Consider the following 27709-nt stretch of genomic DNA (forward strand, 5'->3'; position numbering starts at 1 on the left):
ACAGCTACATTATTAATTAAAATAGTTTAATTTATTGGGCGTAAGGAAGTATACTTCATTAACTATATAATAGCAAAATATAACTATAAACCTGAAAAGAATATGGAGGGCCACATAGGATAAAGATGTTAAACCGCACAACTTTTAATTATTCAAATAAAGAGTTAATATCTGATACTACTACTTCAATTTGTAAAAAAAAGATAATCTCAATATTCGCATTTAATCAACCCTCCCAATTTCAAACAATTTTCTTGTATAACATTCTACGCCAGTTTTTATCCCATAAAATTAAATTTTTGTTGCATGATGGTTGTATGTAGGGCTACATGTTATCTAGTCACTACTGATGATTCTTATTTAACACATGATATTTCTATAACAATGTCTAAATAACATTTAAACATGGTTTGACCTAAGTTCTTCAAGTTTCAAGTTGTATTCAAGAAACAAGATAAAAATTAAAAGTTAAAAATTACATAAAGTTCTGTCAATATATAAACCACGATGAAACGAGCCGCTTCTGAGGATAAAAAATGTAGACGCATGGAGTTCAAATGTAAGCTGTACGACGTAATCAAAGACCTTGAAAAATCGTAAGTATACAAACTAACCTTAAAATATATTTTAGCTCATCGTAAAAACGCTAAACTAAAGAAGTTTCCAGTGCATCCATTTAGCCCAATACTTTGTATTGTTCATAGATTAATAGTTAGTTGATTTTGTGGCTCCATATCAAACTTTAATTTCGATCAATTTTTATTGGGCTTTGTTAAAAATGTAAATGAAATTAGTTTGGTTCCATACAGGACCAAAAAACAGCAGCGCAATCTAATCAATAGTTAACATTACATACAGGAAATGATAAAATAGTTACTCTTGTCTACAATTTTATTTTGCGCATTATTTTAATACATTTGGGTAAGCGAAACTAACTTTTAAGCGAAACTAACTTTTAAGACTAGTGTTTACTTTTTTATTAGGGTGCGTAAATGTTTACAGTTTAATATATTACGTATTGATGGACACATTTCATACGTTAACGATGTGTTTATTACCTCGACATCATTACAGTGTTATTCAGTGTGCGAGTGACACACTAAACAAAAGTGCATAACATTACAAATGAAAAGAATTTTATAAATATATATATTACTATTCTAAAATTTATAACTGTTATAAATTATTTATTTAAAAGAGAAGATTAAAATAAAACTAGGCATTGTCATAACAATAATTAAAAAATCGGCACCACAGAATTTGGTATTAACATTAGCCCAGATAAAGAAGGAAATATGAATCTCACAACACAATACAATCTTACTACCTTAACGTGTTCAAGAAAGCCAATAACATTCCTAATAACAACATTTTAACTGAAGTAACATTCTAAGTATACGACTTTTGGATAGAACATTTTTCATAATTTAGTTGGGAAAATGAACTTCTATTATAGAGGGTTTAACAGAACTGCACACAAACCTTATGATATTACTCCGTGGACCAGGCGGACCTGAAACCTAAATGCAAACAATGGTCTATCTCTTTTCGTTTACTGCTGTTTGTCTGTACGTGTTTTATAGTGTTTGTTTTTATTTCACAAAGCAGTAAAGATAAAAATCTCAAAAATGGAAAAGTTAGTTTACTACAGTCTTAAATCAAGAAAAAAATTGATACTATATTATGACAACACATTTACGTATGGCGACCGGTTAAAATGTTTAAAACTTCATTCTTTAAAATTATAAGATTATTAAACTTCGTAAGGAGTAATAACAACTACCACATCTAATTAGAAACATTTGCCAACTAGATACTAGAAATCGGTCAGTAAATAATGTAGATATAAGCTATATTTAATAATTAGTAATGCATGGCAAAACTTTCATGTTTTTAGTGCATTACAATAGTTAAAATCCTATATTTACGAGTACATTATTTACTGACTGATTTTTATGACTCAGGCGTCAAAATGTTTGTAATTAAATTTAGCAACTTTTATTCAAACGACCGCTATTCTGAAACTTGATACAACAATGGTATATTAATGTTTCTATTGATTTGAGACTCCAAAAAAAAAACTTTGCAGCATTATTAAGTTTTTATTATGTTGTTTTTACTGGTTTCTAAAAAAAACAAAAACAAATTAAAAAACACAGACCGATAGAAGATGTTGAACGAAAAGAGACAGACCATTGGTTGTGTGTTTAGTTTTTATCTCCTCTTGGTTCATGGGAAAATATTATCTTGTGTAGAGAGTTTTGTTACAATCCATATATTTATAACTGTTCACAGCACAGAGAATTATAAAGTATTTTGATGGTGTAATTAATAATTAATTGAAATTAACATTAAATGAAGTGATAATTACTGGAATTAAGTAGCAATAATGTTGGAAAAGAATAAGACAATTATTTAAAGTTGTCCTTAATGGTCCAAACGATAGATCGGTTGTTAATGATCACCTTTTGTCCATTCTTATCTCCAAAACTTTCTGTCCATCTCATTTTCGTACGTTTCGTGAATGGTATTCTGTACGAAAAAGGAAATTATTAGAAAATCGTAAACTCTTAAAGAAAATATACAGTTGAGAAATAAATGCAAACCTGGTATTCAATATTATTGGCAATGAAGACCTACGTTGCATCAGGCATCTTAAAATATAATAATTTAAATGCTTCAAGAGTAATAAGACATTATTTCATGTAGTATTTTAAATTATTTAACCAAAACATGTTTGGTGAGGTTAGAAACCGCATTATCAGACTACATAATTACCATTACATACAACATTATTATATTACATAGACTGCTTTATTAAACTTCAAACTGTAATCTGTATCAACCATCAATAAGCTTTGCAGAACTTATATTATTATTAATGTGAATTGTTTCCAGATTGAACTCAGAATGTGACATGTCCAGTAAGAGACAATATGGACGCTCAGGGGGCGTCAAAGAGCAACAAATGTTGAAAGATAAATATCAGGAAAAGGTAAGTTATGTAATATGATTAAGTGATTTCGTAAATCCAATAATTTTTAAAACGTAGACCTTCAGATCTTCTACTAACATATTTTAATTGAATACAATAGAGAATAAAGTTTAAATAATAAACAAACTTTTAAATAGTAGACTCAATTTTTTCAGGAAGTGGTTTTTTGCATAGCTTAAAGCTCATACTGTACATTGTAGTCTTGAGTTTAAAGTTCATATAATATTTTGATATATATATATATATTATTTGTTACTATACATATAAAATATCAAGAAATAAATTTGAAACTAAGCGTTTAGTCTATGCGACAATGTGCGCACAATGTGACCACTTAGTGCTGAACAAGAGATTTTCGTTTGAACTTTGTCCGCTTTTCTACTGTATTTTCAATCACAGTTACCTAAACAGTTTTAGGTAAGACGTGAGAAACTTAACTTGTGGATGAGAGGAACAAAATTCATATATACTTGTATGAACATACGTTACATATTCGAATTTTAAGTGGTTGCAATTGAAACATTTCTAAAATGATATCAGGAATTTAGGTGAATCCAAATCTTCAAAGAAATGCCCATCTCTATGCATTTTAAAAACGTTGTGTAATCAATTGAAGCCTGTTGAATTCTGTAATAATGTTTTAACATATTCTAACAAATAATGAATTTCTACCATAACATATATTTTGCAAACGAAGAAATGACAAACACATTTATTACACCCGGGAAAGAATTTAGCCGCGTTAAAATATTTATACCTGGCTGTTTGTCAATGATTCATAAATAGAGGAGAATATTTACTTTGCTTTTAACTACGTCACTGACTCGGCACATTTACACGATGCAGAGGTCACCTGCAGCGAGGTGAGGGAGATAGTACTCGTAGTATGATAACTGTATATCAGCGAGGACAAGGTTCGTGTCAACCCCAGATAACTGAAGACACCCTTCTGAGTTATGATACTACAGTGATGCAATCTGCCTCAAGTAAAAGTAGGGCTCGCCCTTTAACAATATAGTCAGCCCAGTTGATCTCAATAAAATAACTTCACTTGTCCTGTCTTTAGTTTTAAAATTGCGTGCTTGATTTTAGTTATTTTCATACCTGTATTTTACATAAATATCCCTGTTAATAAATAAATTACAATTTAAAATGATCAAAATATGCTACAATTCAAATTAACTATATTAAGGGTATGTAACATTTCACTATGTTTTGTAAACATACGAGTATACTCAGTAAAACACTAATATTGTTATAGTACAAGAGTGATTTAAATAAAATTTGGTGAAAGGGAGAAAAGGCATCGGATCTCTTATAAGTACTTGCAAGCCTTATTGAAATGATATAATCTTTTGTTACTTTTGTAACTTTATTTCTGTACATTACAACATATTTTTACCAATCAAGAATTTTCTGTTGTGTATAATAAAATATTATTGTGTACGTTGAATAGTGTGTTCTAGTCAACAAGCTCTGATCTGTTTAGTGTTTTTATAAACGCATTTACTTTTTTCCTAAATTGATACTCTTAAAAAATCATTCTAAAAAAATTTCTTATTATTTATAAATGAACGTTTTTCGTCATATATAATATCTTAAAAGAATGCAGTAAAACTCACAATGGTTTTCGGAGATCTGTGCAACGGACAGGGAGGCAATCCTGGACCTTCACCTTAACTGTAATTTTAGACAAACTACTCCAAAATATAACAGTTTTAGTGGAAAGCTTAACATAAGGTAACCTTTTTTACTCATAAAGAAAAGGCTGTATCCCAATCCTCGCAACTTAGCGTGAGGATAGAAAATGTCCGAAACACGGTTACCTTTTAAAATTGTCTATAATCAAAAACAAGAAAAAAACTATCTGAGTAACCAAGAACTTGATTATTTTGCATTTGTTATAATGTAGGAATGCTGCTTTGCCTCTAGGATTCTGAGAGCATTCACTAGATACGGCGCTTTAATGTCATTGAAAGGTATAAACATTACCAAGTCCAAGATATTCTAGGCACGATGAAAACTGATCAAGAGGTTTGTTGAGATATTCCTAAGGTGACCTAGTAATAATTTAGCTTCCACAAAAAATCGGAATTTCACTGGCTCTTCTGTATGTCAATACAAGTCGTTGAGCGTAAGTTGCCAATAAATGTCGGGATTTATAAATATCTAGTTCATTCAAAATCAGCCATCGAGGCTGACGATACGTTAATAACCAAAGATTTAGCTCTTCTTGGTTTTTTCAGGGATCAAAATGCTGCTGTCCTTCAAGATACTGCAAGTAGTCGCTGAAGGTGAAGCCGTTCAAGATGTCTCTGAAGGGCCCGCAGTTATGAACAAGGATGCGGTTGTATCCAAGAATTTAGCTCTTCTATGTTTGTCTCAGGGGTCGGAATACTGCTGACCTCCAGGATACTGCGAGGGGTCGCTGAAGGTGAAGCCGTTCAAGATATCTCCGAAGGGTGGCGGTTATGTGCAAGGTTGTGGTTGTATCCAAGAATTTAGCCTTTCTATGTTTATCACAGGGATCGGAATGCTGCTGACCTCCAGGATGCTGCAAGGAGTCGCTGAAGGTGAAGCCGTTCAAGATATCTCTGAAGAGTGGTGGTTATGTGCAAGGTTGTGGTTGTATCCAAGAAATTTAGCTTTTCTATGTTTATCACAGGGATCGGAATGCTGCTGCCCTCCATGATGCTGCAAGGAGTCGCTGAAGGTGAAACCGCCCAAGATGTCTCTGAAGAGTGGTGGTTATGTGTAAGGTTGTGGTTGTATCCAAGAATTTAGCTTTTCTATGTTTATCACAGGGATCGGAATGCTGCTGCCCTCCAGGATGCTGCAAGGAGTCGCTGAAGGTGAAGCCGTTCAAGATATCTCCGAAGGGTGGCGGTTATGTGCAAGGTTGTGGTTGTATCCAAGAATTTAGCCTTTTCTATGTTTATCACAGGGATCGGAATGCTGCTGCCCTCCAGGATACTGCGAGGGGTCGCTGAAGGTGAAGCCGTTCAAGATGTCTCTGAAGGGTGGTGGTTATGTGTAAGGTTGTGGTTGTATCCAAGAATTTAGCTTTTCTATGTTTATCACAGGGATCGGAATGCTGCTGCCCTCCAGGATGCTGCAAGGAGTCGCTGAAGGTGAAACCGCCCAAGATGTCTCTGAAGGGTCGCGGTTACGAGCAAGGTGGTGCCCAAGAACATAACCAGAGGCATGACGCGATGGGACACTTACCCTGGCATGAAGAAGACCACAATAACGGTTGCTGGCCGGACTACACAGCTAATCAAGGACAGAAAGGTCACTCCGCTTCTCAATGTAGCCAGTTCCCTTCTACTCCAGAAGAAATGGCTCGGAGAGGCTGCTTCTTCGCTGGAGCCGCGTGAATGTTTTGTTGTCATACGCTCATTAAACCTCATCGTGGTGGATAAAACTATTGTTTTCGTGTTTTTACTTTGGTAAATATATAAAAATTAAGGAGGATTGTGATATAACGGGTGTTTAATCAAATCAATCCTCCAAAAGTAATGACAAGAAAGGCTTGAAAAATATCGATATTTTGTCATACTGCTTGAACTACTAGTGTATAATAATTTTAAACTGTAAAGTGTTCTCTTTTGTCTAGAGGGCTTCGTTAAGAATTCGTATATCAGTTTACATTGGTAACTTTTAATACAAATCTAGTATGGGAGTCTGGCATGCATTTCTTATTCTTACATTTTTTGGATGACTGATTTGAAATTCTAGCCCGTAGCCGTTTAGCACATCCCTGAAGCGGATCATTAGGGTGATAAGTGTGGTTGGTGACCAATCGACTACCAGGGGCGGCTTTGATACTGTGTCATGATTTTATCAATTGTTGGAGGGGGTGAATAGTGAATAGCTCAGTTTTATAAACCCACAGGGCGTTTTAAGAGTCAACAGTGAATTTTATGTAATAATAATTTTTAAAGCTCGTAGTTATAAATGAAATCAAAAGTCTGGAATTTATTCAGTTATTTTATCACTCGATTCGGTGAATAAGAAAAAGTTCTACGATAAGATCTCTGATAATTTCTAATTTTACAGAATAATCGTGTACGTTTATTAAGAGTACATAATATACGTAATAAACGAATAGAATTGTCACAGTCATAATCTTAGATTAGTCTAGAAAAACAAGAAGAGTATTTTTTTATCTTAACGGTCGATGATCATACGAGTAATTTTTAACACACAAGAATCTTGATTAACTAAATGTCCGTGGTAATCGAATCGTTTATAAGCCAACAAATTGTGTTTATATTTAATTGGCATAAATAAATAGTGACCACATGATAAAACACAGCGTAGAAAAAGGTTTTTATACACATCATATAGGTTTCGTTTTCGCCTTGAAAAGACGATGTTGCATATTATTTTTCAGCAATATTCGAGTTTTCGTTTAAACAAAGTACGTCGGTCCCTTCAATTATTAAAAACAATATTCAAATCAGTAGCAGTCAGTAGTTAGAAATGTCCAAATGGTAGCGGCGATGTAACATGCTTTGATCATACAGAACAAATAACTTAATTATAAAGGAACTAAGATCAGCAAAGCAAAACCATTTAAATTACTAGAAAGAGTTTACCAATATTGTTTACAGTTATTACTGTGTATCATTCGGCGGTTCGTTAACAGAAAACATTACGATATAGACAATTTTAGATGCTCAGGCAAGACCCGCGCGTTTGGTCATTGATGCTTTACGATTGATAAAATCGCCTCTGAGATAGAAACATTACTCTGAGAATTTTTCATTATTTTGTGAGTATTACACAATACTATTTTTTTAACGCGCGAACAGGTGACAGCCCATTACACTACGCACGCCGTTATGTAAATGAATTCTAACGGAAGGTCATACACTGTTACATTATCTGCATCAATAATCTGCACTTTCCTTATCTCATCAAACAATATTTCTTATACAGATGATACTTCAGTTATCTTTGAGGGACATCAAACCTAGGCTCCCCATTAAGCTAGAATCAGTTGGCAGAATTCTCTTGTGTTGAGAATCTTCACTTCCCGTAAATGGCAATTCCTAGGCCTCCTGCAAAATCGCGATGTAAACCAAGTGAGACGTCTTTGGAATAAAAATGCAAACATTTACAAACTGAAATTATATTGAATAGACTAATGTTTTGAATACATTATTGAGAATTAATGGATTAAACAAACTTACCTAAAGAAACAAGTATGTAAAAAATATATGTAAAAAAAGACAAAATTTAAATCCTGAAATAGCTCTACATGAAGTGTTTTTAAATTGAAATTGAGACGGATTATATTGGTAAGACAATAACACTATGCTGCTTATTGAAAATTACTTTAAAACGTTATTTAATAAACTTTATTTGTATTTATTTATTTTTATTGTATAAAAACCAAAATTTTAAACTAGTCAGTCATAATACCGATCTGGTAAACTTAAGAACTAACAAAGTCTGGAGTATTTTCTTGTAGAGTATTTACCGCCATTACACTTGTATCCAGGAATGACGATGATGTCTGTAACATCAATATATTTTTCAATTTTAAGCTGCACTATCTTTATACATACAATGGCTTTCACCAATTCAAATTCGATATTTTTCTCTCTATGGTACCGATGGACCAGATGATTTGTTGAAAATAAAAATCTAAATCATGTGGTATTTAACAGATACACTTCCATTTTGTCAAAATGAGATAAACATGTTTTAAAGAGTAAAACAAACATGATTGAATTCAAACACGAACACACACACACACACACACACACACACACACACACACACACTTATATTTCCCACAAAAACTATATAAATTTAGTTTTTTACTGATAACTAAGTATAAGCTGTAGGCCCGGATGTGCGATATACAGTGTTACTGCGTCGGCCGTCTGGTAGATGACACAGGCCTGCCTCAGGGTGTATCTGGCGGTAACAAGAACAAAGTGTAAGTTAGTTTAAAAACATAACTTTGGTTCAAATCAGTTTAAGTTTGCCTTTTCAACTAATGGTATTCGACAGTTTTAGAATGACGAAATGCAAATGATATTGACGTTTCCATAGTCTCTCAAATCATAGTACTTTGGGGTTGTATAGTTTGTGCGTTACAATAGTTATAACTACATCTAATTTTTAACTCGTATCAGATTGTCCTTAAAGTGGATTTTTCTGTCCACTTATATAATTATATGTGTATGTAAGTATATACAAATATACTTGTATTTATGGTATCTGTTCCAAGTGTTTTTATGATGCCATGTTGATATAGAAGGGTGCATGAATTCAAAAGGAGGGAGTATGGCGTTGACGTAAAAGAAGGTGTAGAAGATAATCGCAGGATAATGAAAGGATATTTAGACCAATCACGGGAACCACAACCAGAACCGCCAAAAAATAACTCATTGGTATGATATCACTTCTTTCCTTACCAAATTTATCATAAGTTGCTTTGATTTTTTGTATTACTGACTTAACATTGATAGCTGAAAATTCATTTACAGCAAGTGTTAATAATGTAGAGGTCCTAAAATTTACTAGAATGATATTTCTCCATTGTGATAATGATGTTAACATCTGATAAGTAAAGAATTCAATCCTAGTTGATCCTACCAAATCTGATGGTAAGTTCCAAGAATTTTGCTGGGGATTTGTCATCAGATGGATTGGAACAGAGAGATGCTATTGTAACTCACCACATTATACTTTTATGTTTTTGGTATATGATTATTCTCAAAAGGATACAGTATATTAAAAAACGATAAGGACATATTAAATAATGAGGTATTTTGGTATTATCCGAAGGCCACTCTGTCCCTATCTACTACTTGTTTTACGCGATATATGTAAGTTTACTTTAGGTTATCATAGATATGTTATTAGAAGTGCGGGGCCACCGAAGCTCGTACGGCCGACACCTCGCCCCTCTGGCGAAAGAATAGAATCATCCCTCGAGATATTACGTAATCAAGTAAGCGTTCGTTAACATTTTCTATTTATAATACGTACGTATTTACCTACTTATATAGCTAACAAATAGTAGGTCGGGACAGAGTGGCTTTCGGATAAAAAAAGTATCAATAAAGAAATACGTTAATTGTGAACATACGGTCTTTCTTTGTTTAACGTTGGACTGAGTGTAATTTTTTATCACGAAAACCATAGATCATGAGTGGAATAAGTTACAGCTTATCATTTATGTATGGTTATTTATGTAAAAAAATTAAATCTTTTATACGCAAGAAGGCTACTGTATCCATGTAGACACGATTTGATAGTTTTAGATTAGTGATCGTTTTAAAATCGAGATACTAAGTTTTAAAACACTGATTTTATTAATAAATACGGTAACAAAAAGTAACCCAATGTTCCAAGTAAACCGTTTAGCATTCCATTTGGGTTGGATTACAAATAATTGAAGAAATATAACATAAGTATTTGAGTAAACATGAATGTCATACATTGTACGTGCATTACAATGTAATTATACAGGATTGATATTTTATTTCGTCAAGTAATTTTTATACCAATAGGAAGAAATGAAAATAATACAGTTTTATATTCTCTCTCTCTCTCTCTCTCTCTAAGGTGAGAGGTTTTCTTCTATCTCTCCTTTTGGAGTTTGTTACTCTTTTATTGGTTATTTTTTGTGTGCTAAATTTTATATAAAAATTTCTAAATTTCTCTTTGACGTTACGGAATGCGTTATGGAATCTTCAATTAATGATAATTGGTTTTTATTGCTAGATATATAAAAACGATTGATTGATAAATTATTATTATTATTACTTACTATTTAGTATTTGCAGTTCATTTTTGGGACACAATATCAGTTTGGGACACAAAGCTTGGGACACAAAGCTGTGAGAACATAAAGTAGTAATCTTGTTATGCATGCATGTGTGAATACGTATCTATGCGCTCCGTGACTCTTTCACCATTACGTAAAAGTTTTAAGGTCATTACATATATTATTATAAAACATCCATTCCATGCATCAGTCAGTCATTTTTTAAAGGTACATTTCCCCTTTAGTTTTTGGCGAAAATGACGCTTTCGATGAAGTTTTAAACGTTGCGCCCTATATATAAAAACATTATTTATAAACATGGACTGCTTCTTTATAAACTAGCATTAGTTCAGAAGATCTCATATGCTACTAAATACAACTGAGCGAATGAATATGCAAAGCCAAAATATTTAATGAAATAAACTGCAATATCTGAGCATATTTATAAACAAACTAAATGAAGATTAATACAAAAAAACCTTAATAATAGATTAATACAATTAATTAAAGGTAGCACGATATAGAGAACATGCGCCTACGTTGGTTACATTTTTATAACATAAAACCAGCAAAAGTAAACATGATGGTTTCACATTATGAATGGAAATGTAAACAAAATCTGCCCTCATATCTCAAATACAATTACTCGATGGGTTATAATTCTGACCAATACGTATTTGGTTAATATATACAACTCAGTCCTGGGTAGTAACGAAAGTGACTGAGAGACATTTAAAGTGTTGTAATCGGTGAGTGTTACATCATGGCTCTTTTAAACACACGAAAAAGTGGCTGCAGCAAGGGTGGCATGCAGTGAGAACACGGTCACGCCATGTCTCACCTGTTGTACGACGCGATGGGGGGTGGGGGTGGCTGCGCCCCACTGGGTGGGTGGGTGGCAGACTACTACACGTCAGTAGGTCAGGCACTATACTACGTGCGCCATGAGCTTCGTACCTGTGACTTGGGTCAGTATCAGTTTGTAGTGTTGGTAGATGACTATAGACTATAGACGTCCACATTATTTAATCCCATTGTTTAGTAGCTTCGGTGTTTTCCCGTTTTTGTGTGTTTTTAGTTCCAGCCATTTAATGGTTTTCTAAATAGCACTATAAAAGTCAGAAATATTATTGTATTTTGAAATGGTGGCCTTTTGACAGTCTACATTTCAAAATGTAAAGTTACATTTATAGATTTAAATGTTGGAACCAAATTTCATCAGCCTAAATTACACATAAAGGTTGGGGACACACATAACCGCACCGTACCCAACCCGGACACGATGAGTCGGCCGATTGTCGGTTGCGGGATCTCGGCTCGGTTACCCGTGAGGCCACACAACATGTCCGTGATGCAGTTCCGAGCGGCAACAATCTCAACCTGTTTGTACTAGAGCATGTTTCTTTTGAATTCGAGAGTGACAGTTACTTAAAAAAAATATTCGAAAGATTAAGTATTGCTTGAGAAAATTGTTAATATCATTGTTGTTGTTATTTTCATTAATCGCTGTGGTGAATGTAACATTATAATGCTACAGTAATAAGCTTTGTACAATCAGCTTAGTTTGTAAAATTTGTAAATATCATTAATCTTGGTTATATTTTTTATCCCTATAATTCTTGTTCATTGTGTTTTCATTGCAATGAATTTCGGTCTTCAAAATACACTATAAACAGTATATTTAGTGGGTTGGTTTTTTTTGTCAAGAGCTATAGTGTGATGCCAGAGAGTTTGCCATGTTGCAAGCCGCTTTTACTTAATAATTTGTAAAACATAGTAAATATTTGTAAATATATATATACTGGAGTAATTACAAAAAACAGATTTTACAAAATGTTTTTCTTTTATAGCTCCGAGGACAAATAATTTATTGCCAGAATTAGTCAAAAAATCTGTAGAAACATAAATATATTTTCTAACAAAATTAGAGTATGTTTGATCGGTCAAAATGATATTGAGTATTTGTTTAAGATAATACATTAGGTGTATGGTTAGTCTTGTCTGCTAAGTTAATTAATAATATTTAAATTAGGACACGTTAGAGCATTATAAAATAATTATTTTTTATAATATATATTTAATGTTACATGTGTAAAGTCTCAATATTTGAATTGTAAATCATGCTATAAATCCTTTTTGTGTAATACAGCACACTTAGTTATACTAAATTTAAACTTTGAAACGTAAGAGTACATTAATTTACTACATAAGCTACAATAACATCATTTTTTATATTTTCATTCTTGCTCGATTCCGCTATTTTTATTTTTTACCCTTTTTGTATATAGTAATCCCCAAACACAGGCACAGCCTCTTATGTTGGGTACCTAAATTTCCCTTATTTTGTAAATCTATTGGCCTAATTATTAGTTTAAAAAAAAAATAAAGAAAAATCTACTTTTTACATTTTATTACTCTAAGTACATAAATTTGAAATAAAGTAAGTAGAAAACATTTTTTTATTTGTTATTTACTGCTATTGTAAATACGTTATGTCATAGTATTATTTATTAGTATAAGCAACTGGCAATAATATTTTATTTGTAATATTCAGTTTGTTATTATGTGGGAAATAAATGATTTATTATTATTATTTATTTTTTAACATGAGTTTTTCTTGCTTGAAAATCTTATTGTAATAAAATATTTTTTATTTTTACTTTATTGAAGTGAAAAGAATAAAAAAAATAAAAAGAAATGTCATAGAAAAACATTCTAAATACGACCCTTACAAAATACCGGAATAAATGTATCAAGTAACTTCAACACATCATAGAAAAATAGATTTTCGCAGCCAAATAATTACATGCTTGTTATTTTTTAATTAATGAAAAAATGTTTATATATTTTTCCTAATGCAAATTTAGTTGTTTAAAAACTCCACTTAAGGTACAAACATGGTTTTCAAATTCGTTGCAATAAGAAATATGCACAATAAGAAAATATGACTTAATTTACTTTAAGGTAAGAAAATGTATACTTTTAATAATAAATATGATTTGTACTCGAACACTGGATGTAGGAGTTAGTAGGCTATACTATAAATTAATTCACTAAAATAGAACGTGTAGACTACTTAAATAGTTTTATAAAAAGAAGAACGAACAGTACAGTAAACAACATATGAAGGTTGGGGACACCATAACCGCACCGTGCCCGACACGTGAGTCGGCCAATTGTCGGTGCGGGCTCGGCTCAGTATACCGTGAGGCCACACATGTCCGTATGCTAAGGGTCCGGAGCGCAAACAATCTCACTGTTTGTACTAGAGCATGTTTCTTTTGAATTCGAAGTGACAGATACTTAAAAAAAATATTCGGGAAGATTAAGTATTGCTTGAGAAAATTTGGGGGGTTAATATCATTGTTGTTATTTTTTATTAATCGCTGTGATGAATGAAACATTGTAATGCTACAGTAAAGCTTTGTACTATCAGCTTAGTATGTAAAATTTGTTCGAAATATCTTGGTTATATTTTTATCTTATAATTCTTGTTTATTGTGTTTCATTGCAATGTTAAATTTCGGTCAATCATTACACTATGAACAGTATATTTTAGTGTTTTTTTGTGTTAAACCCGAAAGAGCCTATAGTGTGATGACAGAGAGTTTGCCATGTCGCAAGACCTTTTATACATAATTTTGTAAAACATAGTACAATATTTGTAAAATATTATAACTGGAGAACTTACAAAAAAACAGATTTTTACAAAAGTTTTTCTTTTTATAGCTCGAGGGACATAATAAATTTATTGCCAGAATTAGTCAAAATTAGTAGAAAACATAAATATATTTTCTAAAAAAAAATAGGGTAGTATGGGTTGATCGGTCAAAATGATATTGAGTATTTGTTTAAGACTAATACATTAGTGTATGGTTGGTTTTGTTTGACTTAAGTTACAATAATATTTAAATAGACCACGTTAGAGCATTATAAAAAATAATTATGGTATAATATAATATTTAATGTTACCATCTAATATGTGAATTGTAAAATCATCGCATAAATCCTATTTTGTTCAATTTCAATCACGCAGTTCACCCCGCAACATCACACCACACACTAGTTATATATAATTTAAATACTTTGAAAACGTAAGGAGTACATTATTTACTATCATAAGCTACAATAACTCATTTTTATCATTTCATTCTTGCTCGATTCCGCCTATTTTTATTTTTTACCCTTTTTGTATATAGTATCCCCACCACAGGACACAGCCTCTTATGGGTACCTAAATTTCCTTATTTTGTAAATTATATTGGCCTAGGTTATTAGTTTAAAAAAAGAAAGAAAAATCTAAAAGGATTTGTAACTACTTTTTTCTATTTTATTACTCTAAGTACATTAATTTGAATAAAAAGTAAGTATATAAAACGTTTTTTTATTTGTTATTTACTGCTATTGCAATATACGTTATATCATAGTATTATTTATTAATAAGCAATGTAGGCAATAATATTTATCTTGTAATATGTCAGTTTGTTATTTAACGGGGAAATAAATTATTTAGTATTATTTATTTTTAACATGGGTGTTTTTCTTGCTTGAAAATCTTATTGTAAATAAAACGTATTTTTATTTTTATCTTTATTGAAGTGAAAAAGAATAAAAAAAAATAAAAATGAACATTAGGGATAACATTCTAAATATGACCCCTTACAAATATACCGGAATAAAATTTATCAAGTAACTTCAATACATCAAAGAAAAATAGGATTTTCGCGGCAAATAATTACATGCTTGTTATGTTTTAATTAATGAAAAATGTTTGTAGATTTTTCATAATTCGAATTTAGTTTTTTAAAATCACTTAACGTACAACATGGTTTTCAAATTTGGTGTCGTAATAAGAAAATATGGACAATAAGAAAATATGGACTAGTTTACTCTAAGTAAGAAAATGTAATACTTTTAATAATAAATATGATTTTATACGCGAACACAGGAAGTAGCAATTAGTAGGCTATTACTAAATAATTCACTAAAAATAGAACGTGTAGAGATACTTAAATAGTTTTAAAAAGGAAGAACGCAAAACAGTAAAACAACATATGATGCCTCGCGTAGACCGCACCGTGCCCGTCAAAATTCAAACTAAACATATCGGTGACGGTGCGGGCACGTGCGGCCACGACGGTCTGGTGTGGTCGGTGCGGGGACATGTGTGGATCTTGCAGGTTGAAAAACTGCGCTGCAATTCTTTCACCGTATGGACGGCCAGCATACCGGACCGAGTGACGTGTCGGGCACGCGGTGCGGTTATGTGTGTCCCAATACCTTAAAGGAGATTAACAACTACGAACTATCTACATTTTTCCAGTTCCCACAAAATGTATGTTAAAAATCAATGTAGAAAAGTTTGGCAGTAACAGCTAAGAAATGATGCAGCAGCCAATCTGATTTCTTGAACTACATTTATAAATTGAATAAAATATTAAAGGATTTGGATGATCCTGAAAAATTGTGCAAACCAAATGTCCTAAAACGTCATATGACTATTATAAAGACATTAATTTTGTACTACTCAGTTCTTTCTTGGTCTACAAAACATTAATCCTATTATAAGAATTGTCTTAATTTACTTCAAAGTTCTCCTGACACTTTATATTTCATTCCAAAAGCAACAAGAGTGCTCTTTAGTAAATCTTCAAATTTAAAAAGATGAGCCGGTTAACACACAAATTCCAAAACCTATTAACTATAGAAGAAATGGATGTGATCCGTGTAAAAAGATCACGACGAGGGACATGTAAAACTATGAATTCTTCAAGAGAATTCACAAGCAGGAACACTGGAATGACTTATGCTATAATTGGCAACATTGACTGCAATTCTACAAATGTAATATACCAAATGAACTGGGAGTTTTGCTACAAACAATGTATTTGGTTAAACGTCTAATCGTTTAAGAATTCGCATGACAAGGCATAGGTATGCCATTTTCCAGCAAGACAAAGACAAACCATTGGCAAGATATTGTCTTGATCACAATCAAGACACAATTGAACAGTGTTTAACATTAAAAGGAATACACAACAATACCACAATGTCCAAATGTTAATGGCGACAGTTAAAAACTGAAGCACGTGGAGCATGCTCATCAAATTATTTTGAAGACATAATTTGAACTAAATTTCAGATAATTTTGTTAATAATTGTTGGGAGTTGCTATATTCAAAAACTGTCAAAATATCATTATTATTATTATTCCATCCACTCACTTAAAATCAAGAATGCGACAAAAATTTCGATAGAAAATTTAAAGTTAGGTGAACTTTGTCAAATGTTATGCACTATGTTTACATTTATGTTTTCTTGGTTTTTGGTTATTATTTTGTATGTGTTAATTTAAATTTGAAATTTCCTGAAGACTTGAAAGTCTACAACTAAAATTGACATCAGTAATACTAACGCATTTCAATACTTACATTGTGACAGTTGTCATCCATATGTAAAGATATGACACAGTAAATTTCTTGCTTCCCAATCCGTGTTTGCTGTCATACTATCTGTTCGGTCCATTCTAGGAATTACATTATTTATATACCTAATCAGTATCGCAAACCTCATCAGTGAGAAATAGATGCGATGTTACCTGGACGATTTTCTGTCAAAAACATTGCATTTGGTGTGTCGTGTTGATTGGTGATTCCGCATGCTATAATCACAGACTCACTTGTTTCCTCAAATTGTAGTCACGGAGTGAATGGTTTGTTGAGTCATGCTAATGTCCAGTCACTCCCGTGTTTGTTCCTTCAGGTACTGTGAACATGCTGTCTCACAATGCCTAAGGAAACTAAATTCAATAACTTGCATGTACACATTCACACTTTGTTCATTAAGTAGAATCAAGAAAAATTTAATCGGTTTGCATTGTTGCCATGATGTTGAAATAATATGTGTTGTTGCTATGAAACGTACTTAATGTTTTCACTATTAATATACAAAATGTAAATAAATTGGAAATAATGTAGATTGTAGACTCTTGGAGCAATTGGAAAATTCTTTAAATATTACTAAATGTTAATAAAAACACTACTTTTTTCCAAATTGTTTATTTTTTGGACGAGGCCTTTCGAAACCAAAGGTTTCATCTTCAGGCAACTCCACAAATAAATATTTACACATTATTTTAATATTAATTGTAACAAATAATGTGTAAATATTTATTTGTAGAGTTGCCTGAAGATGAAACCTTTGGTTTCGAAAGGCCTCGTCCAAAAAATAAACAATTTGGAAAAAAGTAGTGTTTTTATTAACATTTTTGGAAATAATGGTTTAATTAATTGAACATATGGTCGCGCTGTCATATTACAATGTTTACACAGAACATTTTATAGGCTCTTTCATTTATTATTTCGCAACTTTAAACATCAAGATGGGACTGTTAACCGCTTTAGAGACCAGTGGGGTATAGCCTAAAAGATTTTTCGAAATAAAAATCGGTCTATCTATATTCATCCCAGGTAGTATAAGAATGTCCATGTAATATATCAGTAAAATCGGTTGAATAGTTTATGCGTTTGATGTTTGTTTTTGACGATAGAAGGATTGCGAAGGGAACAAACTTTTCTGGAAAATTGCCGTCGTTCAGTGATACAAAAAAATCAGTAACACTACGTTTTTTGTTACGTGTATTTTGTACTTCAGTTTTAATAATTAATGTTGTGTTTAGTTTTTTATTAAGTACATGTTTTAGAGTTAGTGAAATTGACACACAACATGGTGGTTGTGATTCCTGGCGCGTGTCACAACAATGGCAAATGTCCGAAGAAGTTCATTAAGAATGAGGCGATGAAATGCGAGTTATTCGTGAAACCATCAACAACTAATGTTTAGAAGGTACATAACTGTCAGAGCGTGAGCGTATCCTGACCTGCCGTACGTTCCCGAGTTAGCTACTCCTGTGTCTGATCCCTGTTGCAGATCCCGTACCCGCAGCCGCCTCTCAGCGTAGAGCTGCGTAGCGGTGTCCTGTACAGTGGCTGTCAGTGTGTCAAGAGAGATGGGCTGCAGCATGTAAGCTACTCCTGTGTCTGATCCCTGTTGCAGATCCCGTACCCGCAGCCGCCTCTCAGCGTAGAGCTGCGTAGCGGTGTCCTGTACAGTGGCTGTCAGTGTGTCAAGAGAGATGGGCTGCAGCATGTAAGCTACTCCTGTGTCTGATCCCTGTTGCAGATCCCGTACCCGCAGCCGCCTCTCAGCGTAGAGCTGCGTAGCGGTGTCCTGTACAGTGGCTGTCAGTGTGTCAAGAGAGATGGGCTGCAGCATGTAAGCTACTCCTGTGTCTGATCCCTGTTGCAGATCCCGTACCCGCAGCCGCCTCTCAGCGTAGAGCTGCGTAGCGGTGTCCTGTACAGTGGCTGTCAGTGTGTCAAGAGAGATGGGCTGCAGCATGTAAGGGGTCAATTGAATAAATAATGTAGTTTATCTTAAAAATATATTAACTTTTGCTTTGGCGTTCCGGCTTGGTCCGTGTATGTCGAATATCGACCTATGGATAAACCTATTATAATTATATTTAAATATTTAAAACACTTTTTACAGAAACGTTCTTTCTTATTAAGTTATGGTTTTAAAATTATATAGATTATTTATTCTTCGACATAACATAATTAACAGAGTACATAACATACACAAACAAAATTAAATATGTATGTTATTTGTTCACGATTTTCAATGTCTTTTTCAGTTCAGAATTACTCTATAAAACTAAAGAAAATTAAGGAGGGGTGAGCGCCTGAACTTGTCTTATTTATTTATTTATTTCTTTTATTTTACATGCTCCAAAACAGGTAAACAACCCAATTACATTGGGGCAGTTCTCTTATTACAATACAATATATTGTGGGTTAAAGTCCCCAACCACATGCAACAAGCAATAAATTTTAAAAGCAAATAATAATTGAAACTATTACTTAATAATAATTATACCTACACCTTAATTTTAAGGAATACACAACGCATATATATCCTTTATGTAAATAGATACAACTCACTCAAATAATATATAAATACAACAACAAATAAATAACAACAATAAGTAAATAACAACAATAAATAAATGGCCAGAATAAAAAATAACAATAACAATATTATAAACAACAACAATATGTGTGTATAACATGCATTTGGGATTCACAAATAAATTAATTGTACTTTAGTTAATAATCAACAAACAAGCAACATATTTTAAGTTGTACATTTCAACATGCAGAAAAAAAAAAGCAAAACAATATGTTGTGTAATATATCTATTCTAGAAATTTAACCAATTTTATAAATAAATTAATAAATAAACAATGTTATACATAATCATTAAGATCTCAGTTTAAGAAGCATTAGACACTTGTTTTTTAAAAAGTAGAATCCGTTTCGAAAAATATATCTATATCACCTCCACCTGAAAGCATCATATTATGTGATCTCACCATCCGGAGCAGAGGCGAGGGACGCGTGCGCCACCGTCCGCACGTGTGGCAGCTCAAACAGTAGCCTGCCTCCACTGTTAAAGCTAGGGGACCCTAAAACTTATAACCCCCCAGGACCCTCAGCGCTGTCCCACCCGTCCCTGAACCAGGCCCCTCAAAAAACATCTGCTCCATCACATCCCTCCTCAGGCTCAGACTCACAAACCCAAACAGACTCATCAGCTCTTCATTAAGGAATTAAATACGTATAAATATTAAAACATTTATAATAGAGGTAGCGTAAAAATCTTTTTTGAACCCTTTCTATGGCATCTTTGTGTATAAACATGAATGGGATTCCATATAATACAAGCCGCCTCCAACCTGGACCTGACCAAGGCCCCTATACAATGCAATCAATGTTCTAATATTAGTAAAATTTATTCCTTGCCGAATTATAAACCCCATCATTCGATTTGCAGAAGAAATTACATCTAAAAACATGTTCGCTAAAAGACAAATTGCAATCAATGTAAACACCTAAATCCTTTATTGAATCAACCCTTGAAATCAATTTCCCATTTAAATAATAATCTTTATTAATACAATTTTTTTGACCTACTGAATGTCATAACATGGCATTTAGAAATATTAAATTCCATTTTATTATCCACTCCCCACTGGTAAACATTATCCAAATCCCCTTGCAATTCATTGGCATCAGATTGATTTGATATTATTTTTAGTAATTTTAAATCATCAGCAAATAATAACGGTTTGGAAAAAGTCACACAATTACACAAATCATTAATCATAATAGTGAACAAACATGGGCCTAAATTTGACCCTTGTGGTATCCCTGACTGAACCTTAAAAGATGACAATACATGACCTTTATACAAACACATATTGATTTCTATTAATTAAGTAAGAAACAAAAAAGCGTATTAGACTATCAGAGACCCCATAATAGTGCATTTTCCTTAACAAAAATTAAATGATCTACTCTATCAAAGGCCTTGGCCAGGTCAAGGAAGACAGCATCCGTCTGAGTCATCAAATCCAAACCCGAGGAGACGTTAATGTGTAAAAGATAACAAATTGGTATTAACCGACCGACCAGGGACGAATCCATGTTGGCTAGAATTTAGAAAAACTTTTAAAATGATTATTTAACGGCTTTTGGAGAATAATTTCAAAAATTTTGGCTGGGGCAGAAAGCACAGCAACAGGTCTGTGATTAATTATTTGTGTCTCTTTCCCACTTTTAAAAATTGGTGTTTATTTTTGTTAATTTCCATTTCTCTGGAAAAACTCTAGTTTTTTTAAACTTAAATTAAATAAGAGAGTAAGTGGCTTGGTAAATATATCAATGCAACCTTTAATTAAAATATTGTGGAATAAGATCAGGACCCATAGTAGTTTTCGTCTTGAGATTTTTAATAGCAAGGTGGACATCTCGCTCAAACACCCGGTCCAGGGATAGGCAACTCACGCCTGCCAAGGTGGCCCCAGTCAAAGCCATCTCAGCTGTAGGCTCCACTGCGTATTTCGTGTAAACTGAACTAAAATACTGCTCAAAAGCATCGACTATTTCCTTGCCATTATTTAATTGACGATTATTGACGATTATTACTTATGCAATATTGATACAGTTTCGGTATTGCGTATCACTCTGTAGGCGCTCTCTTTTGAGTTGTAATTTGTATTAGCACTCCACTTTATTTAGAAAAATCTTTATTGTGCACTTTCAGTAAGATTGACTGTATTTAAATTAATCAAATTTATATTTGTGCAATGGACGTTTTGGTCATGTTATAACTATTAATCCTGAAACTGACCACTTATTTTTTCTGTGCTGTCAGGTATGCGTTGGCTCATTTTCAAATTTGAATGAATTATACTACTTTCAGGCGTGTTGTGTCTACAAAACTAACTATTGTTATAAAATAACAGATATAAATTCTTTGTTAGAATAATTATCCACCAAATTTGATAGAGTGGTATTGGAGATCTCTAGTTTGTGCTATTCTTCTTCTTTTTGTAATACCTTTACATTATGTTTCACTTACTAGGGGTTCCTATTTAAAACTTTGTCTTATCCCCAAAACTACCCCATTTTTTGAGGGTGGTTCAGAAATTTTAATACATAAAAAACTCCTCAGATGGTCATACAAACATGCCCCAAAATAAATAATTTCATTTCTGTTCATAAGAAAATTAATAAGGGACGAAGGGACTTTTATGACGCCCAGTATTAAATTTACTTAATACGTTATTAAAGAGAGTGCTGATTAATCGTTTCTTCTTTCACTCTGTTCTAGTCATCGTGTAAATAAATAATCTTAAAACACAGTTACTTTTAACAAGATGGATGTACCACAAGTAATATAAAATTATTGAATTTATTTATCTTGATTATTCTTAGCTTAGGCTTCAACACTGTATGTTGTTCCAGGATTGTCCAAGAACAGGATGCCAAGGGAAGGCCTCTTGCATGGCGTTCCCCGCCCCCAAGTGTGGCCCCAGCGGTAACGCCCCCCAGCAAGAAGCGGTGCAGGAGGGGGGCTGCGCCCCTGATGACTACCGGGCTCACCCTGAACGACAGCTAAAAGGCCGTCAAACTCCTCATCACAAGAACGATGGGTACATCCGCATGGGCAAACAAGGGTATCGTGAGAATCCGCCTGCAAAGTCCAGGAGGGTTCCTTGCAAAGAGCACAGGAAGCCTCGAGTATGAAGTGTAATAAAGCTACTCCCTACAGCAATTAATTACTGAAGCGCTTGATTTCTGCACTTAGTAATTCTCAGATTACAACTGACACTTTTCTGACACATAAAAATCCAACGCAATACTTAGAGTAGCTAGAGAGTTTGAGTAAATAATAGCTCTTCTTTCGTGGGTGTTGTAATGTTCTTACATAAAAGAAGGTTACAAATCGAGGTAATTCGAGCACAGTAAACTCTGTGATAATGTAGCATATTATTGCTCATATTTTCATTCTACTAGCCTACATTTATCATCAGCTGTTCCCTGATTTCTTGCTTACACTTAATTAATGGCCAATACTAAAGCTGCAAGCTTATAGTTTACTTCTGTGTATAATAAAATATATCATTTCTGCAGAAGTACTGCTTGTTTCATTCTTCATGTAAATTTATTAGGCTCATTTTTCTAAATGGATGATCTTTCAAAACTAAATCGTTTCGATCTGTATCCTGACGGTGATAGTGCAGAGCAGTGGATACATTGATACCAGACATTCACAAATTTTGTGGAGGAGTGTTCTACAGAAGAAGCATCCAACAGAGAAACTACGTTTATTGGTTATACACTTCTTGACAAACTTGAATCTCATGGTATTCGAGGTGTGCCCCTGCTGTGGATTAAATCATTTCTAAGCCATAGAACACAGACTGTCCAAATTACAAATCACCTTTCAAGTTCATTGGATTTGAGATATGGAGTTCCCCAAGGCTCCATCCTCAGTCCAATCCTTTTTCTGGTCTATGTCAATGACATCGAGTCATCACTTCTGTACGGGAATCTCGTGCAGTATGCTGATGACACGACTCTCTGTTTTAACGATAAATCAAAAGAAGTTTTGGAACAAAAAGCTTTTGTTGACCTTAACAATTGCGTCCAACACTTTCATAGCCTCAACCTCACAACAAATTCCACAAAGTCTAATTTTCTGAATTTCGCCCTGCGACCAATGGACGTTGGTGTGGGCCTTCCGTCATGCTGGGAGACTCCACATTAGAAGAAGTTTACTCCTCCAAATTCCTTGGTATATACCTTGATCGAGGTTTGACATGGAATGTTCACATTGATTCAGTTTGTTCAAAATTAGCATCTGGCGTTTATGTTTTAAGATCTTTAGCCAAATACTGCCCAAGTCAGGTTCTGATGGCGGCGTATTACGGCCTGATTTACCCACATCTTTCCTAAGGAGTGATTTTGTGGGGAGCTTGTTCAAACAATCAAATTTTGAGAGTTTTCAGGCTTCAAAAGAAAGCGATTAGAACAATCGCCAACATGAACTTCAGAGTCGTGTAGACCAGCTTTCAAAAAATTGCAGCTGTTGACCCTGCCATGTCTCTATATCTTGGAGGCAGTTTTATTCTGTAAGTCAAAATGTGCCCTGACTAGGGGCCGTGACGTGCATGAATATGAAACGAGAGGCAGAGACAACTACCGTACTGGGCGACACAGAACGGTGGTTTATGAACACCTGCCCTCGCGTTAAAAACTCGTCTGAAGCGCTTTTTAGCGTCTAAAGCATTCTATAGCGTCGACGAGTTTTTGAATTATAGTTGGGAGACCTCCAATCTAGAAGACTGACACTGGCGTTGGCAGTGGAGAGAATTGGCGAGTAAGTGGTATGGATGAATGTAACGATTGTATGTCTGAATGTGGTATTGTGAACGAATGTAAAAATTATAGATTTATTCGGTATGACTTTTGCCACATAATTGTAATATTATCAACGGCAATAAAAGACTTGACTTTGACTTTTAGTCACATTAGTCCATTGTCTACAACAATATATCTACCCGCTTGGCTGTGCGATTTGATCATGTGAGCTACCCATATTCATGGGTATCTCCTAAGGTTTAAGATCGAATAACTTATGTGCAGCAGCTGTTCTAAAGAAACCCTTCTCGACGTTAGTCATAAAGTTCCTCTACGACAAAGATCTACGCCTTTCATTGGGTTTCATGAGTGATGTTCGGCCAACTTAAGCAACTATTTTGAAAGGCTTAAATGTTTGGCTAAAAATGAGATTTACTCTCGGCACATACTAAAAACCAGGTGAGACAGTTGGTAAATACTTAGTCACTTAAGGAATTAAGAAACCGAGCAACGTTAGACAAGTTAGCACTGAACAGAATAAAATTATTATATTCGTGACGCATTCATTAGAGGATTAACTTCTTCTAATCCAGACAGATTTTCCGAATTCTAAATACTCTCTTCAGGTGACACATTTCAGTAAGCTAGAGGTCTAGAATCGGCGCAAACTCAATGTGAATCTTTTAGCAATTAGACTCTACAGTGAATTGTTTAAAAAATTGTGAATTGTGAGAAAACAGATCATGATGCAAACTTAAAAAAATTGGTTGAAGTGTCAAATTTGACTTTGAATATGCACAAAATGCTCCATTGCTCAAGATAGATCCATCTCTTGGACTGTCATTTCAAAAATCAAATCCAGCTGGATCCAGCTCAACTCTTATGTTTTTGTAAAGGCAAGTTCGATCACTATTCAAGCGTTATTATAAACTTCTCTGAGTAGCCAATATTTTACAACTAAACACTGAAAATCTGTTCTTTTAGAAGCTCTCTATACGATTAGATTTCTTCTGTGTACATCTACGAATACCACTCTACACGAGTTGATGTTCAAGCATCCTAGGAAACCTCACTATTGTCACTCGGTTCCAAAATAGCTTTCCCTGCCTGGTGCCTGGTTCTCATTCGAAATCACACAATTTTGACATTGTGTCAGCAACTTCATTTTCTGTTCCTAGACGGTAGATGATGTCACGTTTAAAGCAAGACCGTCCACATTGAAGTTTTTCATTCTCTATTTTCAACGAACCTTGATCAGTTATGAACTTAAAGGGTCAACCAATAAGAGATTGTTACAATTTCACATTGTCACTAAGAATCTAAGGACAAGAAGAGACATATTAGACACAGAAGTGTACAGAAGTAGTATTTTTATATTAGAGGCAGAAGTAAACTATAAACATTCAGATTTAGAACTGAACAGTAATTAAATGAAAACAGCAAATCAATGAACAGCTAGTAATAAATGTAGGCTAATAGAACGAACAAATGAGTTATAATTTGCTACATATTATATCATTCTACCCCCAGCTTCATGTTGTGACGTAGTCCTGCAGGTAGCTTGGTGGTATCCGATATGCGCGGTCGGACACTACCCGATGGAGGCAAAGAATTTTTATCTTTGAGGAATAGGTGGTCCTATTTGAATAATCAGTAGGCAATGGTCAATTTATTTCTGCGTCATGGTTCGATGATTCATGAACATCAGTTGTTTCATCAACAAAGTTTCTACAATCGCTGACTAGATCATGTGACTAGAATTTTTATGTAACTCGTTTCTGGTGCTGGAGCTAAATCTCTATTGAATCTGACGTGTGCACAGGCAGTATTAACTTGAATAAGTTCAGCTTCTTCCAATAAGGGGTCAAATTTTGCTAGATCTGGTAGTTTGGAAATAAAACTCTCACCTAGTGGTAAATATGCAAAAATTGAAATACAAAATTCACATATAAAAAGTTAATTATATTTACAAAACTCATTAGACCTATATTAGTACTATTGTTGATATTGCTTAGTTAAAAAAAAAGAAACAAAAAGTAGGTCAAGAATGAGTATCACTGGTGAAAATAAAATAAATTTTACTAACACTATGTTGCTCGGATGAAATATAGGAATACTTTTAAAGTAAAATAATCAGATCTCTGTGATGACCATGTTTGATATTTCAGTGCTAAAAACCACCACGCTAAGTGGTGAAGATAAGCCTACGCATCGATCCATGTGAGAGGAGGGGGAGGTTAAGAACGTGTAATATGACACATCACCTATAGAAATTTAGTAATGTTTGCTGAAAGCCAAGATTGTAATCGAGTTGATTAATAAATGATAGTCAACAAAGCTATAGGTAAACCGCTTACAAAAAGACATTAGGCGATTTTAGTTCACGCATGGTGACGTAAATACCCCTCCGCCGCTCTTTCCCAGTATCCCCACCACTGCTCGGCACTCGCCCGCTTGCTCCATCTCCTGACCTAGCCAAGCCACTGCCACTTAGCGGCTAACCTCACACCAAAACATAAGCTCCCCGGATACGTCTATGGTTACATTAGTCTGTTCAATTAATATTTTGCGCTTGTATACGCCTACAAACAAAAATTCAATATACTTATAGAGTAGGTGAGTAGCTGCAGTGTAAACAAATTGACGCGAGCGAGACACAACCCACACAGCTGATAAACAGACGAGGACATGCTTGTCCCACTCCCCACCACTGGAGGGGCCCCTCCTGCGCGTGGCTGCTCAGATATTTGCTTCTGCGCAGGTTTTTTTTGCGAGCGGTTTATCTGTAGAAGGTAATGAATATTAAGACTGATTGCTTTATTCTTATTTTTTTCAGTGTGATTTATATAGCTCAGTCGTGAGAAAAGGTACTAAAATTAAAAGTTATAAGTTTAATTCTCAGTGGTGTAACTACGGGAGAATAAGGGGAATAGAAATCCCCCCCACCCAAAGAGATCTAAAATTGAAAAAAATGTTATACAGCAAACCAACTTGTTTGAAGTGCAGCAGTAAAATGTTTTACATATAGTTTAACATTTTTTCAAATTTAGATTTTGTTCCATACCCCGAGGTGGTGTGCTCTTCAGTCAGAGCCATCTCTCCTCCAAAACCGTCCTAATGACACAGTAGCGTAACGTCTTACAAACATCAACA

The 27709-nt window shown here is 33.9% G+C and overlaps 2 protein-coding genes across 3 annotated transcripts; both read left to right on the top strand.

The window, feature by feature from the left end:
- The first annotated feature begins 375 nt into the window (after nt 1-375).
- On the top strand, nt 376-6422 carry LOC124354915. Its single transcript, XM_046805720.1, has 3 exons — nt 376-596; nt 2899-2995; nt 6079-6422. The coding sequence occupies exons 1-3, from the start codon at nt 508-510 to the stop codon at nt 6370-6372; spliced, it is 480 nt and encodes a 159-aa protein (XP_046661676.1). The 5' UTR covers nt 376-507; the 3' UTR covers nt 6373-6422.
- On the top strand, nt 6305-22971 carry LOC124354914. 2 transcript variants are annotated; one of them, XM_046805719.1, is made up of 4 exons: nt 6305-6444; nt 9270-9405; nt 18717-18809; nt 22658-22971. In XM_046805719.1, exons 2-4 carry the CDS (start codon nt 9343-9345, stop codon nt 22937-22939), a joined length of 438 nt encoding a protein of 145 aa, XP_046661675.1. In that variant the 5' UTR covers nt 6305-6444; nt 9270-9342; the 3' UTR covers nt 22940-22971. The 2 variants fall into 2 exon arrangements, with proteins under 2 accessions (XP_046661675.1, XP_046661674.1); XM_046805718.1 differs by lacking the exon at nt 6305-6444 and adding an exon at nt 8687-8948.
- The last annotated feature ends 4738 nt before the right edge of the window (nt 22972-27709 follow it).

This window comes from Homalodisca vitripennis, chromosome 2, assembly GCF_021130785.1.
Source record: "Homalodisca vitripennis isolate AUS2020 chromosome 2, UT_GWSS_2.1, whole genome shotgun sequence".
Taxonomy (NCBI): domain Eukaryota; kingdom Metazoa; phylum Arthropoda; class Insecta; order Hemiptera; family Cicadellidae; genus Homalodisca; species Homalodisca vitripennis.